We start from the raw sequence: 16,837 nt of genomic DNA on the forward strand, positions 1-16,837 counted from the left end.
GGCTAGTCACCAATAAAGGGATTTTAGGAACTGGAGAAAATTTGTATTGAACATGGTCAGTTGTAGATTGGCATCCATTCTGTAGATTTCTGCAGCCAATTTTATTGTTGCTTGCCTTACATAATTCTAGTGACTTAAGTTAAACCAGTCTAATGCACAAATTGCATCTCTGCCTAATATTCTAAAAATATTGTAAGTGTTTACTTTTTTAAGACAAACATCTTTGCTTTTCATGGGAGCTTAGCAGTCCAACAAAGTCCCTGTGAATGTTACAGGCATGGTGGGCGTATGGCAGCAGTTTTGTCAAAGGTAATACTGCCTTATTCTGGGAACAAGGCAGCATTCCCTTATAAAGGAAGATTGAGCAGCCTGCACTGTTACCCACAGAAAATCCACTCTGCAAAACAGACCTTTTCAGTGGCTAAAGACTGAATTATAAACCTCGGGCAGCTGTGCAGTATTCTGCCTGCCCGTGGGCTGGGCCCCAGGTCAGGGACCTAGCGAGCGGGGAGACAGGGCTGGGGAGAACATGGAGCAGGCTGGGGAAAACTCTGCCATTTCAGCTGATACAGCTTTTCTGCTCAGCAAAGCACAACGGCCAGCCTGAGGCTGATCTGCTGTAAGAAGTATTTCCATTTGCAGTGACGCTGCGCACCAGACATGTCTTGCTTTGAGTTCAGAAGCTGTGGTGCCCGATATTAGTTTTATGTGGTTGGACACTTTTATCAGAGGGTCCGTGGTACCTTTTAGAGGTGTGAGTGCCAGCTTGACTGCTTAAGTGCAAGAATGCAAAAGCTTGTGCATAGGTAATCCGTGGAAGAGACAGTGCACTCCCTTGGGCAAAAACATCGGTTTCTTAACACCCCTCCCCAAACAAAAGCAGAAATAGAGTAGTGCTATGGCGCCTACTACTAGAGCCTAGACTATCACTGCAAAGTGGCTTTTCAGATTAAGCATCTGCTGTTATTTTATGCCCACACTGAAATAGGAGTGCAGTAAGATCCTGAGCCAATGCTTATTAGTGGAAAGATTCCCACTGAATTCAGTGGGCTTAGACAGAAACCTTATGTGACTGTTTTGAAATAAAGCATAACACGGGCAAGAAACCTGTTTTGATTACAAGCCTGTAAAAATAAAACAATAAATAGGCTTACATTAAAATTTCATGTTGTAAATAGAAGATGATGAACCAATAATACATTGTATGTTAAAGCATTTCATTCTAAGTATTTCAGTGCTTTATATTAATTATATTTTGTCCATAGGGGCCAGGAGAGTGCCGGAATTGTGACAAGTGATGGAGAGTCATCCCCGACATTCAAAGTGCACAAGGTAAAATACAAACAAATGTTTTGTAGATGCTGACCTGAGATGCCTAAAAGGAAACAGAATAATTAAGAGGGAAAGTAATATGTTGTAATGGACTGTTTGGGTTTTGTCAGTATCTAATTCTGCTATTTGTGCAATTTCTGTCTTAAGTGTATGTTTGAAACAAACATGCCAATGGTGACCTGATGGGTGTATCCTTACACACAGTGGCAGACACAGAAATATCCAGATCAGGCTACTGATGTCACAAAAACTACTTGTCGAAGTCACCCTGCATCTAAGGTGTTAAGTCTGGAGCACTGATGTAACCTGAGATCAAGAGAAAATAAATACAGTTACAGGCTGTGCACAAGCAAATGGATGGCTAATTCTAGCACTAGTGAGGCTCAAGGAAGTGGCAACTACTTTACCCATAGGTACAAATAAACAGGGTAAAAGAATTAATGGAGGCCTGAGGAGGTCACAGAGCCTTTCTCAAGCTGAGAGAATCCCAGGGGACATTAAAAGACATAAAATGGCCACAGCCTTGAGAATATTATGATAGGAGAATACCAGCTTACGCTAGGGATACTTTTGCTCATTCTGTATTGAATATTGATCAGGAAAGAAATAAATCATCAGTCTATTCCATCCTGGAAGAGCAGAAAAATAAAGAAAAGCAGGAAGGAAGGAAATAAAACTACATCAGCAAAATTACCATGGGACAATTCTTGATTGGCATTCTCTGACCACAGTCAGAAAGCAATTTATTCTCATGTTCAGAGGTCTCTGAGGAAGATTAATGAATTAATGAAGCTGTTCAAAGGAGTCTAGGAGTAAGAACTGCTTTGCTGCAGCAGCATGCATATCTAGACATGACTGCTCAATGCTTTGTGCAAAATCTTGTCTCATCAAGCATCGTGTTTCCCCCCTCCCATCTGCTACACAGCCTGATTCACACACACACATAAAAACACTTTTAAATGCAGCTTTTCTCAATTTTAGCACAGTTACCTGTTGTTCATTCTCGCACCTGTTTAGGTTTCAGCTTTCCTTAATGTTTATAGGAATTCCAACTTCCTTTAAAGTGGGCTGCTATATATATCCCATAGTAAAAAGAGCTTCTTAGAATGAACTTCCAAGCAAGTCGTACCGTAATTCAGTGTTTCCATGTTACTGAGCTGCAATACTAATTTGACTATCTCATCATAGCAGCTTTGATATTTTATGAGTTGTAGAGCATGTGATGGTTTCATTTATCCTTGAAATATGTTTCTCAGCTACACCACTTTTAAAATCTGTAATAACCACAGTGTGATAAAGAGCCTGTGTAGTACAATTTATGTGACTAGTTTAATCCTGGAAGTGGTGCTAATGTCACAAACATTTGGGTCTGTTACATTGGTGAAAATATATAGGACTCTGACTTGTAAACCAGTCCATGAAAATGTCAGCACCTAAGATGCTGCTGCATCCGTTCGTCCTCCAAACTCTGACTGACTCTTCGTTATAGCAGACAACAGCATGGAAAAGGTGCTTGATATACTACCCAGTGCTTCTGTGCAAACTCACCTTTGTCAACAGTTTAAGACAATACTTATATTAGAATATGAACTGGAACAGCTAAGTCACTGGTATGTGTTCGCTTCTGATAGTTGCCAGCCTTTGCCCATGGATTAATAACCCTTAACAAAGGCTGTTAATCTTTTGTTTTAAACTATTCCAGGAAGACTCATCCACATATTTTGCCATAGCCTTTCAGCTATATTTGTGTAACAAAACCTTACTGTTGTAGTAGCTCTGTTAGCTCAGGATGAGCAAAACCTTAAATCTCTTATATAGACATAGAGGCTCTGGTAGGAGAAAGACTTTCTCTGTTTCACACTTGGATATGCAGAAAAGTATATTAAAGTAGCTATTCATCAGACCATTATCATGTACTGGCATGTACCAGGCCTCATATAATACAGACATAAGATTGTTCTCATACTGGTGTAATTCACATTCACCATCCCACAGCAGCGCTACCTAAATCAGAGGAATCTTTCAAACTGCAATTAAAAGATTATCTACTTGTGTAACCAGATCTGGTTTAAAACAGCATTGTTTGTTTCAGCTATTGCAATGCTGAATGCAGCCACATCCTTTAATACTGGACCTGTGAACTGCCAGCTCTTCTGTTAGGGTAAAGCTGGCTTAAGTGAAATGATGGTGCGTGTTGCTTTCCCATACGTGTATGAGCACATGACATAGGCGCTAGACCATTTATGTCATCTGTGAGAAAACAGATAACTGATCTGGCATAAAGTTTGCTGAATGATTGAAGCAAACTTACACCAGTTTGACAGCTTGAGGCAGTAACTTCTTATCACACTTTTTATTGTGATAGTAAGTATCCTAGAACCACATGTGCAACTACAGCCTCTTGGTGTTCTGACTCTGTAGCAGTCATAGCAGAAAGCACCCTAACGCTAGGCTTTCCTTCAGCTCTTTTGGTTGAGTTCTGAAAACAGTTTGACCAATTTCCATCCCTCCTGTCCCATCCCACTCTCCTCTTGTACTTAGAGCACAGGTTATGAACCATTCACAAATCCAGACCTCTCCCATGTAGCTTTGAAGGTCCCAGATGAGTGTTAGATGTGACCATTACCACATGTGACAGGGAAACTGAGCATGGAAGGGTGTAAATATTTCTCACAGGCAGTGGCAGAAGCAGGAGTTTGTAGGAGGGGCTGGAATCTAGACTTAATTTCTACTCCCTGCAATTTTTTTCAAACTATTCTTGCTGCTAAATTGTCTCCACATAGTGCTTGTTGCTAAATGTAGCTTCTGACAGCTGACTAAAAAGTGTTGATGCATTTCTGCTTTAGATAGAAAGCATCTTGGCTATATGAAAAGTTTGTTATAAGTAAATAATAAAACCTCTTGAAAAAGTCTTCTGATATCGGCAAGAATGACAGTGGAATCTAATAAACATTATCATGGACCCAGTATAAAAGTGCTAACTTGTAAAAGGTATTCTCTACATTGAATTTCCATCTGGCAACTTTTTCTTCTTCGCCTGTCTTCTGTCAGTCTTTTTTCTGGTGTCTTTGAACAACACGACAGTTTGTTATTGTTTTTCAGAAGATGTATTTTTAGTTAGAGAACAGATTGTTCCATGAAAATCCTGAGCACAAAAAAATTATATTTATTTAAGAACAGGAGTAATGGGATCTGATGTATCACTGTGATATCTACTCAGCCTCTTTCTTTCCCATGTTTTTCTTGCTGTTGGCCTTTTTCTTAAAGTTGCTTGCATTAATGCTGTACACAGAAAAAAAAACAAACAAAAAAAAGGGAGAAATTACGAAGTTGCCAGGAAAAAACAAAACCAAACAGAACTTTTTTTTCTTTTTTTTTCCCCAAGGGAATGGGTCTTATAAATCATGTCTTCAACGCAGACAGCCTGAAGAAGCTGTACGTTTCAAACCTTGGTATTGGGCACACAAGGTACTCCACCTCGGGAATTTCTGAGCTGCAGAACTGCCAGCCTTTTGTTGTAGAGACTCTTCATGGCAAAATCGCTGTGGCACACAACGGGGAGCTAACAAATGCTGTACGGCTCAGAAGGAAGGTTAGTGTGTCCTCTGGGAGGCCCTGGTATCATTCCTTTCCAAGTATGAGGCAGCAAAGAGCAATAAATTGGCTGTGACTTTTTCTTAATACTGAACTGCTTGCGGTAGCAGAAGAGCCCCATAATCAAAATAGAACATTTTTTTGGGAAAATATCCTGAGGAGGGGAGGCATTTGTAACTGTCAGGAGGGATAATTCACCAATCCTCTAGACTGATGGTCACATTCCTATTGATGAAGTCAGAAAACTAACAAAAGTGAGAAAAAATTCTAACAAAAGGTAGCTTTTCTTAAGGCTCTGATCCTTTTTGGTGGCTGATAGAAGGAGCAAATGCTTATGCATTGCAATAGGAACTGTCTCGTTTGGAATATTGTCTTTATATTTCTGGCTTGCAAAATTAATCATGAGCATTGTTGGGACATAAACCAACAAATGCCACATTCAATAGTGTGTTTGGCTATAAGAGTATGTGTTAAAAAACCAAATTAAAATGTAGCAGATGTTTCATTGTGAAATCTCTTCTGTGATATGTTCAATTGAAAAAGCAAGAGGACATACTCTTGCATTGAAGTGAGGCAAATGTATGGCATGCCCAAGGGAACCTAGCCCATCTTTAATCAGAGCCACAAGTGTGTGAATGAATGGGAGAAAAAAGCAGTGGTGAGGAAATGTAGATGGAGAGTGGAGAATCAGAGGTACATCAGATGTAAAATGATTTCTAACAATAAAAATTGGAAACTGTAATGCATATGGCATTGAATGGGTTGTAATAGTTGGCTAGGTACACTGCAGATTCTCTTCTTGCTTACAAGCATAAATATGCCAAGAGAACAATTTGTTTGACCAGGTCTAGCAAACTTTTAGTTGTGGGATTTCAGTATTTTAATCTCACTCTGCATCCCTTCACACCTCTGTTGTTGTTGCTTTGTGCCCAAACCACCATTCTGCCTTCATATCTCATTCTGCATCCCTTGTAGCAAGCAGAACTACAAAGCTGATTAAATGGCCCAAATATTAACTTTTGCCATGAATATCGGTGGTATTAGTTTTGGCTGCATGTGGAGCAAACGAATGAGATGCAAAGGGAGAAATGTAGTACTGGGCATAGATGACTGTATCACCTCTTTTGGCATATTTGGTTTGTTTGAAGAAATCCAATCAGATCACCTGAAACACTTATATGTTTTAAAATGGCTCATTGCACAGAGGTGTTGTTAGATTTAAATCTGAGCAGTGTTATGTGGGATTTTCTTAACGTTGGTAACACATTTGTTTTGTGTCTTAAAAGCTTATGCGGCATGGTGTAGGACTGTCGACCAGTTCTGACAGTGAACTGATCACCCAGCTGCTGGCTTTCACACCTCCTCTAGAAAATGATGATACAGCCGACTGGGTAGCAAGGTGAGGATGATGGGTTTCAGAATCAAGAATAGCAACGTAATCTCAGCATGCTATGCAGCTGTAAATGCACACAGCTGTTTGTGTGACACACGATTATGTTCACTTTCATTTCAGAATAAGAAACTTAATGAATGAAACTCCAACTTCATATTCATTGCTAATTATGCATAAAGATATAATTTATGCAGTACGTGATCCATATGGGAATCGCCCACTCTGCATTGGTCGCCTTATTCCAGTAGGGGACATGAATGGAAAAGGTAAACCATATATATATGTTCATTATATGTACATATATATATATATTTTGTGCTTGAAATCACTGATACAGGTAATTAAATCTACACTTACTGAGGTGTAAGTAGGAATATGTGATGCAGAAGTCAGTTTTGAAAATTCACAATAAAAAATAAGTGTTGGTAAGGATAAAATAGTGTGTAGGAAGTCTGCAGACATCTTTTCTGTTCCCAGAAAAGGGGAATCCTAGTGACAGTGTCAGAATTGGGTAGCTCAGCTCTCACAGAATATTTGTGAAATTTAATTAACTTCTCATCACCTACACAGGAAAGCAGTGGTGAACAGACACAGAAGAGCTGAGGTTGGAAAGAAACTCTGGAGGTCATCTGGTCCAAATCCTCTGCTCAGGCAGGGCCACCTAGAGCCAGTTGCTCCAGTCCAGAAACAAGTCTGGTTTCTTCCTTTCTCCTGTAGGAGGGTTGCCAAAAAATGTTGGCTTATTGGCATCGTGTTTCTAAATTCCAAGCACTCCCAGTCACACATAATATGATAATGGAACACTGTGCGATCATTTTATCGGAAAAATTCTTTGTGTTCCTGTTTAGCATGCAAATCAACATTTTCCATGAAGTGAGATTAAAATCTGTTTATCAGTATAAAAATAAAATAATTCAAAGGAAAAGTAGTAAATTATTCTGTATCTTCACAAAACTTGGTACTTTTAACCTCAAAAAAAATTACCAAGACTTTTTTAAAGTATACAAGCGTTCCTATGCTATGTTACACAATTCTGCCTTTCCTGTGGCTGTCTCTGAAAATTCTCCTTGTTGGAGTTCAATCCAGCATCCATTGTAATCAGAAGGATCTATCTATCAACACATTTAGCATAGGAAAAGTAAGGAGTTTATTGTGTGGACAGAAGTTATTATGTATATCTAAAGTCACTGAACTAGAATGGGAAAAGTGTGAAGTAGTGCAGAGATAACAACTGTAGCTATCTCAATTCATGAACTGTGAATATGATGCTGTTACTTCCACTTCTGCCTAGAACAGGTTAATGATGTTTAAGTTGTGATGGGTTTTTTGGTTGTTTTTTTTTCTCTTTTTTTTCTTTTTTCTTTTTTTCTTTTAATTACAGAAGCTTTGGAATGCTATATCTTTTAGTTAGAAATTACAACAGCATTTTATTGTGCACTTGCAACCTAAACTATAGGAAGCCAGATACTGGAGTAGAAATGCAAATGCAGGGGGTAATGGTAACAGTAACGGTGAACTAACTGGAATCTTTCATTTCAGGGAAAGATAACAGTGAAACAGAAGGATGGGTAGTCTCTTCTGAATCTTGTAGCTTTTTGTCTATTGGTGCAGAGTAAGTGCCCTGATTCTCACTTTATCTGAAAGCTCTCCTTGGGCAGCGACGAACGTTAAACAAAATTGCCAAATATCATAATCTATAACAATGTGAAAGACATCAAGGATTTGTTTCTTGGGCTGTTTGGAGAGGTTTTTTGGACTGTCATGTTTTTTGCCAGTTTATTTTATTGAACGGATTAATGTAAAAGAATTATTTGTTCAGAAAGTAACAGGAAGACCATTTTACTGTTTTAAGTGACTAAGGATAGGGGCTGGTTAGCTCTGTCAGTTGAGCGTGGCGCTAACAACGCTAAGGTCACGGGTTCGATTCCCATTCGGTCCCCATGTGTTGCCTGATCTAGTCGAGAGATGGCATCCCTGGCGACAGGGAGGCTGGATTAAAATGATCTGTAAGGTCCCTTCCAGCTTAGGCCATTCTGTGATTTAGAAAAATGTTGAATAAGGTTATCCATTGTAACATAATAAACCTAATACTATTCCATATTTCTTCAGATATGAGAATTGGAATGTACATTTCCAGTCAGCTTTATGTCATTTGTGAGAGCTGCCTGTCACCACTAGACAGATATTTTTCTAGATATTGGCTTGACAGGCAGGAATTCTTTGGCTACCATCTTTATTCTTGATTGTGGTTTTTTTATATTGCACTATAATGTTTATTGCTTTTCATAGAAAAGTACTCTAGTATTGATCCAGGATTAAGTTACTAAAATAATTTAATCTCAATTAAGCCTGTACTAGCCTGAGTGCTGTATGTCTCATACATAGGAAGAATAGCATAATTCTCTGTTACTAAGTATAAATTTACTGCTTTTGGGTATTAATTCAGACTGGTTTAGCAAGGGTCACTTCTCTTAGCATGTTGGTCTTAAAACTCTCCAGATCAAATCCTAAGATAGAAGCAAATTGTCATGTTAACATGTTCGAAAGCATTTTTTTTCTGTCAGTTGAATATTGTTTATATTTCAAAAGTATCAGCCAGATTCAGGACATTTCTAAATGCTATGAATTTCTTTCAAGGTACTATCGTGAGGTTCTTCCTGGAGAGATTGTGAAGATATCCAGATATGATGTCCAGACACTGGATGTTGTACGAAGACCTGAAGGAGATCCGTCAGCCTTCTGCATCTTTGAATATGTTTATTTTGCAAGACCAGACAGTATTTTTGAAGGTAAGGTGATATAATGTACAAAGCTCCTCCCTAAGTAGTGAGAGATGTTGTCCTGGAGAACAATCACTCTGGAAAGGATCTGGATTCGTAGTAGGGTGCCACTGAATGTGAGCTTGAAGAGCAGAGCTGGGACAGAATGGTTTGGCAAAGTTCTTGAGGACATGAAGGCCTTTTACAGCCTTCCAATACATGGAAGGGGCCTATGGGAAGGCTGGAGAAGGGCTTTTTACAAGGGCCTTTAGTGATAGGGCAAGGGGCAATAACCTGGAACTGCAAGGGAGTGGATTTAGATCAGATATAAGGACAAAATTCTTCACCATGAGAGTGGTGAGGCACTGGAACAGGTTGCCCAAGGAGGCTGTAGATGCCCCATCCCTGGAAGTGTTCAAGGCCAGGTTGGATGGGGCTTTGAGCAACCTGGTCTAGTGGGAGAGAGGTGTCCCTGCCCACAGTAGGGGAGGAAGAACTAGGTGATCTTCAAGGTCCCTTCCAACCTTAACCATTCTGTGATTCTATGAAACTCATCAGGAAGAGCACAAAACATCACCCTCCTGTTCCTGGCTGTGCCTATGGCCTCAGTCAGGCTGTCTGCATAATCCTATGGAAGGGATGAAAAGAACCACAAACATGATTGAGGTAGAGGAAATATCCCTTAAAAGTGATAGATGTAAGAAAAGAACTTTATTGGTTCTTGGAAGACTTCTTAAAAAATGAAGCCTTATGAAATAGGATCTGCAAAACCACTTTATCTTGGCGTTTTCTTTGCAAAAAAGTGTTATTTCAGGAAGTTGCTTTTAATATAACTTTTATATCTATGCATTATCTAAGTACTTGAGGTTGTCCATCTGATGCTTTTATTATTCTCAGTAGAAACCTTCAAAAATTGTCTCAGGACTCTCATACCTAACAAACAAGGTTTTTGCTTTCTGTGGACGTGCCAGCCATTCATCCAGTACCAGTCTTCACCCTTGTAAAGCCAGTTCCACCCCACATTCCTTTTTCTCATGAGCCTATTACCCTTCAATATCCTCACTTCTTACGTTCCTTAATACTGATGCTGTACCCTTTGCTGCACCTCATCTCATTACAATACCTCCAGTTCCCTCCCACATTGGAAATTTTTTAAGACCTTAAAAGCTTCTGAGGCCTCTTATCCCTTTACTAAATTTGGGATGAATTTTGCGAACTGGTTCAAGGTTAGTAAGCGGGCAGAGGCAGACAGCAGGATTGCACAAACTTTGTCTGCTGGAGAAACCAGCCTAAAAATAGGATATGCATGTTATGAACAGGCAGATATAATTTCTACTTCTTTCCTCCTGTAAGTGGATTTTGTGATATCCACAGGACTTTAGTTACCGGATTAGGGCAAAATGGATATTAATTCTCTGTGTAGTGATATGAATTTGAACATAAGAATATGACATTATGGAACAAAATAAAAATTGACTTTATGTGAGTGACAGCTTATTAGTTCTGGAGCTTTTCTGACTTCAGTACAAACTGAGAGGAAATCTCAATTATGCATGGCAAGAAAAACCCTTTTTGCTGTTCTTAGGTCAGATGGTGTATTCAGTCAGGAGAAGATGCGGGCAGCAGCTTGCTATTGAAGCACCTGTGGAAGCAGACTTGGTCAGCACTGTTCCAGAGTCTGCAACACCAGCAGCTCTTGGTTATGCTCAAAAGGTATTTGTCACCTTGCCTTTTTTCCTCTCTCTTTTTTTTTTCCCCAAGCATATTTACACATACCTTCTTGTAATAAGGTATTATGATGTGAGCCATTACAGTTTTGTACTGATAAAGCTTTATATCTTAAGTATGCTGAATACTCCTGTTGGGTCACCCACATTTGTTTTTTCTGTGGTTATTCCACTCTGTTAAGGTATTGTGGCCTTCCAATATCTCAAGGGGGCCTACAGGAAAGCTGGTGAGGGACTTTTTAAGATGTTGGGTAGCGATAGAGGGAATGGATTAAAGCTAGAGATGGATCGGTTCAGATTGGATGTTAGCAAGAAGTTCTTCCCCATGAGGGTGGTGAGACACTGGCACAGGTTGCCCAGACAGGTGGTGGCAGCCCCATCCCTGGAAGTTTTTAAGGCCAGGCTGGATGGGGCTCTGGGCAACATGATCTGGTGGGAGATGTCCCTGTCCATGGCAGGGGAGTTGGAACTAGATGATCTTCAAGGTCCTTTCCAACCCTGACAATTCTATGATTATATGATTCTATCATTTCAAAGTTCTTTGGTTACTGTGAAGTCATACTAAGTCCTAAGGTTACTTTTAAAAAGAGGAAGTGAGGATAACCAGTTTTATAGATACTAATTCTGTTTAACTGTCTCTTGTTGACAGTGCGGACTGCCATATGTTGAAGTACTCTGTAAAAACCGATACGTAGGAAGAACATTTATCCAGCCAAATAGGAGGTTAAGGCAGCTTGGTGTTGCAAAGAAGTTTGGTGTTCTGTCTGATAACTTTAAAGGCAAGCGAGTTGTTATCATTGATGATTCAATTGTGAGGGGCAATACCATTTCACCCATAATAAAACTGCTGAGAGAATCAGGAGCCAAAGAGGTAAGTTAACTTTTGATCAGTACAATACAGATGTAAGTAGAAGATTGATGGGAGTGCAAAGCACAGAGATTTGTCTTCGTTTGTATTATTGCACTGTTGTTTTCTTATTTAAAAGACCAAACATGTGGAAAAAACAATGGCTAGTGCATATTTGTTGTGAAGATAGGTTAAGAATTTTCTTTTGTATGACTGTGATTTTTGAGCGATATAAGGGGAGAGGAACGGGTCTCCTTTTATAAAACACTATCTGGCAAATACAGAGGATGGAAAACAGATTAGATTAAGATCAGAAAATCAAGTCATGGTGTGGTATTCCTGACGTATGTGTGACTTGTACTGCATTAAGTACAGCCACATACTGCAGTAAACAGGGATGTGACATAAATCAGCAGAGCACAAAATTTTAATTTAAGATTTTTCAACTGAAACAGAATATGCAAGTCTTTCACTGAAGACAAAAAATGTTCTTTACAATATTTGACTTTGTAAAGTGAAATGTACACCAAGGATTGAACACCATAGAAAAAAAGCAAGATCAGGATGGAACATTTTAATAACATTAGGAAATGTTGTAAAAATAAATTCTAAAACTTATCTTCTCCTGCTGTGTTGGTATCTGAAAGAAATTTTATCTTACTTTTAACCCTTCTGTGTAGTGCTGTGTTCTGTTCTTCATGATTATTTGACAGAACTGGGACTTTGCTATTGTGTTATGATCTGCTGACCTTCACCTTATAGCAGGCTGTTCTGAAACTGTTTTTATTCAGGTGCACATCCGTGTGGCTTCACCTCCCATCAGATTTCCATGTTACATGGGAATAAACATTCCAACTAAAGAAGAACTCATTGCCAACCGACCTGAATTTCACGATCTTGCAAACTATATCGGTAAATGCTACTTTTTCTTTTCTTTTTTCTCCCCTTTTTCTGAGAGAGACTTTATCTTTTATTGTCTACATCAAAATAAAGTGCAACATATCAAAGCAAGAGTGGCAAAACTGGCTAAAAAGAATAGGGTTAATACACTAAATCTCCACATTGTAAGTACTCTACAGATAAACATGATTTACCTATACACCTTTTTTTTAGTGCAGTTAGTGAATTATATTTCTCCAAACAACAGAAGGCATTATAATAATTGCATAACCATAAATTACGAATAAGGTGTGACAACACAGCTTTGCAGTACTTAGAGCTCCTTCTGTGAAAGTATTTACAACAAGGAGCTACTGTAGGAAAAAATACAGGAAGAAAATATGTGGTTGAAAATCTGTCCTGTAAGGAAAAGCTAATAGTGTCACTTCCATGACATATTCATAAAAATATGTTTGGATTTGTGAACATACTGATTCTTCTACAAATTTAAATTTATGTAAATAATTTTAACTGTATTATATGTTTCACTTTGAAATAAATGACATTTGAAACTAAACAAAGAATGTTAAATACATTCTCAGATCTCTAGAATGAGTCATGCTTGCAGCTGAACAAGGGAAGAACCAACAGCTTATGTTGCTTTTGATGTGGTAAATAACATGCTTTTCATCAGGATATCAGCAACAGAAGTCATGTGAAGGCTTGTGAGTGAGGACATCTACTGTATGTGGCCCATTGGGCTGCAAAATACTTTGAAAAATGCCTTAAGAACATAGCTGTATTTACAGTTCGGAAAGTAAACTGGGATTTCCTGTGTTAAAATACTTACTCTCGCTTTCTCATATTGCAATGAATTCTTTTCCCAAAAATTATTATGAAGGCATGTTGAAATGTTTCAAGTTCGTAGAATCTCATTTTTAAGTATTCGCAAAATGATGAGCGCAAATAATAGAAATCAATTTCAATGATGTGAAAACTTCCCTACTCCTAGGACATTCCCATGGACTGCATACTGAAATTTTTTTAACACGATGGTCTTCCCCTCCTCCAAGTCTCATTCGGGGTTTGTAGTCCTAGGCACTGAGTTGGGAAGCACCAGCCACACACACATTTGCTTCCAGACTCGAACTACAGAGGAACTTTGGAAACAACAGGGTGTTGAGGGAGTCTAGATTTTTTTTCTATTTTTGCAGTATGCCTGACATATTTGTTCCCAACTCAGAACTTTCTGTCTAGATTTCAGTGACTCTGCTCTCTGCGCAAAGAATTTGAGAAGGGCAAGGCTTATTATGGTCTGATAATTTTTCATATTCACTCTCTTTAGGTAAGGCGATCTGCCTGGCATCATAATCCATTACATAATGCGACTGCCTTGCCAAAGAACATTGCATTTTGCACAGTACTGCAGCTTTAACTGATGAATCCTTTATTTCCTCTAGGAGCAGACAGTGTTGTCTATCTTTCTGTGGAAGGGCTGGTATCATCCGTCCAGGAAAGCATCAAAGCAAGACAAGAGAACGAGAACAGCCTTAAAACCCAGAAGTCGCATGTTGGGAAGATTGGTCACTGCATAGCGTGTCTCACTGGAGAGTATCCCGTGGAGCTCGAGTGGTGAATTTTCAGCAGATGGGCATCAGTTCATCTCCTGTTGAATGTACCTTTTTCAAAGATGCCTTCTCGCTAATAGTCTTCTTACATTTAGGTAATACAGAAAGCTCATTACAGCTAACCAATTTCTGTTACTAAAACACACCTTTACAGTAAAGACTTACACAAAGTCCAGTATGCTGACAAAAACAGTGTAAGCAGACTAAAATGCAAAATCTTACATTTTTGATGCACACTTGTGCCTTCTATTTTCTCGTAAAGTATTATAAAAACCAAAGGTTTTTTAATTATGTAGCAGTTGCAGAGTTTTTTGTTTTGGTCTTGCCCCGAAAGATATCCTTGTTAGCCTTGTTCACAAATTGTGAATCTTGTGGTGTAATTTCAAATTATCCAAGCCTTAATGCAAAAGATTGTGGTTTGGCTTTCTCCTTTGGAAAACTACTAGATTCTGAAGAATCAAATTCCTTCCTCAGCAGTTCTTGCTTAGTCTTTTTAAGAATAGAAGTACCTAATTTTTGGATATATAGATAAATAGTCTTTATTAATCAAACACTTTTTAACAGATTCTATGAACTTAATGTCTAGCATATGATTTTAAAAAATGAAGACTCAGGGAAATGCTCAGCCAAAAGCTTTCTAGTTTTTTAACTTTAAAATTCCTTTTTTGAAGTCTAGTGTAACTATATTATCTTTGTGTGCTTTTGCCAGCTGCCAAGAGGCTGTGGAAGGAGAAAAAAATACGTGACACTGCCATTTTTTTTCCTGTGTTACATCTTGTTTTCTCCAGGATAAGTCCTGACAAATCCTGAAGGCTGAGCTAACGCTCAGTGGGCTTTTCATATGTCAACATCCAAAGTAAACTGAAAAATAAAGTCACTTTTCATTTTTAACAGTAAAAATAATTTATCAATTGATGATTATGAGTTGGTTTGAGTATAGTCTCATTTTACTACATTACTGCTGTTAAAATAAATGTTATGGTTTTTAAAAAGAGAGTTCTGAAGAACTATTAGCTATTGAATGCATTGGTTTTTTTTTAATTGGTCACAATTACAGGGTTACTTGTATACATGAACATCACTGGACAATGAACCACTAGCTGAAAATGGAAAAGCACCTTCTGAAAATTTACTGCAAATTTATGCACAAGTGTAAAAATATTTTGTATACCTCAGTTTTTTTCACTGAATACCAGCAACTTAATTTTAGATTTTCTATTTAATATGATGTACTTTGGCCTTATAATTGCTTGTGACACTGTTAAAAAAAAGAAAAAGAAGAAAAGTTTAAGAGCTTCTTCCTTCCCGGTCATCTTCCACAGTTGAAAATTACAGCACTGATTATTAATAAGTTCAAAAGGGAGCTTTCTTTTCTTACGTGGGGTTTGGAGCAATTGTGCCTGATAGACAATCACAACACAAAAGTCCCAATTCAAGAAAGCATGTAAATACAGTTATTGAAGTCAAGACTGTGCCTCGTGCAGTGGAATCAGAACCTACTTGCAGTCAAGCCTATGGGAGAATCTAGATTTTCACAAGCAGTGGGCCCTTAGTGTGCGTTCTTTACCAAAGCGTATCCCCCAATACCTGCATATTGGGGGGTGAACAAGGATCTCTTCTAATTAGCAATGTTGTTTGATTTTTTAACAGAACTGTAACAGTTCACCTAAACAGTAAATTGAGCAAAAAACCCGAACAAGATGGAGTCACTGACTGCCCCCTCTTCCAGATTAACCAGGGAGGAGTGTGAGAAAACAGAAAAACTATCATTAACATTTTTCACCTTTCCTCTCCTGCCTTCAAAAGAGCAGTCATTTTCAAAAGAAGGCAATGAGTCAGGCTCTTAGGTTATAGATGTGTGTGAGAAGCTGTTTCTACTTGATATAAAAACTTAGGTGCACGGTTTAACAAGGCTGCAACCAGAAGTCTGTGGAGCAGAACATAAATGAAACTTGTACAAATACTCCTTTAACGTGTTTTCAGCAAAACTACTATTTTTGAAGTCTGGTGATAATTGCTTAAGAGTGATTTGAGGGTTAGGTTGCATAATTCTGATGCCAGTGAAATTAGTCCTAATGCCTTTTTCCCCTCCGTGCTGTCTGCATGTGAAATTATAAGGTCTGCTAACGCAAGCACTGCTATTCTTAGATACACTACATACCTAATTTTTAGTATGTATTTTTCACAATCTTAACTTAAAGGGGGAAATACTTTTCACGTGTCATATTGTTCTCTGTCAGGTGGATTTATGTTTCAGGGTACCAGGCCTTTTCTCACCGCAGGCAGTGGACACACACATGCAATGAGTACCCTGAGGGAGAAAACTCTGGGTTTAGGTGTTGATATTTGTATTATTTTAATGTTTTACTGTGAAACTGCTTCTGCTGTATTACCAACGTGCAATTGTGCCGAATTGTCATTTGCAGAACGCGTCAGCACAGCAGAAAGCTGATGTCTAACTTCTCCCGTGCAAAATATTAAAAAAGGTGATGAACTGGTCGTCTCGTCCTCTTTCTTCACCGCACTCGCCGACTCTGCAGGCGTCTTTAATTACAAAATTGAAATTTTCAGAGCGCCTCGAAGCTGCAGCAAATAATTCCGTCTCCTCCGTTAACCCCGGGTTACCAGTGCCCCGCTCCAGCGCCGGCTCCCGCTGCCCTCTCTAACACGAGGCCGAG

At 38.7% G+C, this 16,837-nt stretch overlaps 1 protein-coding gene across 1 annotated transcript; it reads left to right on the plus strand.

Moving 5' to 3' along the window:
* The first annotated feature begins 277 nt into the window (after window positions 1–277).
* Window positions 278–14,425, plus strand: PPAT (phosphoribosyl pyrophosphate amidotransferase). The gene is made up of 11 exons (XM_009875583.1): window positions 278–309; window positions 1,266–1,332; window positions 4,718–4,924; window positions 6,213–6,325; window positions 6,440–6,585; window positions 7,859–7,931; window positions 8,957–9,108; window positions 10,664–10,791; window positions 11,455–11,676; window positions 12,444–12,564; window positions 13,992–14,425. Exons 1-11 carry the CDS (start codon window positions 278–280, stop codon window positions 14,165–14,167), a joined length of 1,437 nt encoding a protein of 478 aa, XP_009873885.1. The 3' UTR covers window positions 14,168–14,425.
* The last annotated feature ends 2,412 nt before the right edge of the window (window positions 14,426–16,837 follow it).

Source organism: Apaloderma vittatum, unplaced genomic scaffold (genome assembly GCF_000703405.1).
Source record: "Apaloderma vittatum isolate BGI_N311 unplaced genomic scaffold, ASM70340v1 scaffold18048, whole genome shotgun sequence".
In the NCBI taxonomy this organism is placed as follows: domain Eukaryota; kingdom Metazoa; phylum Chordata; class Aves; order Trogoniformes; family Trogonidae; genus Apaloderma; species Apaloderma vittatum.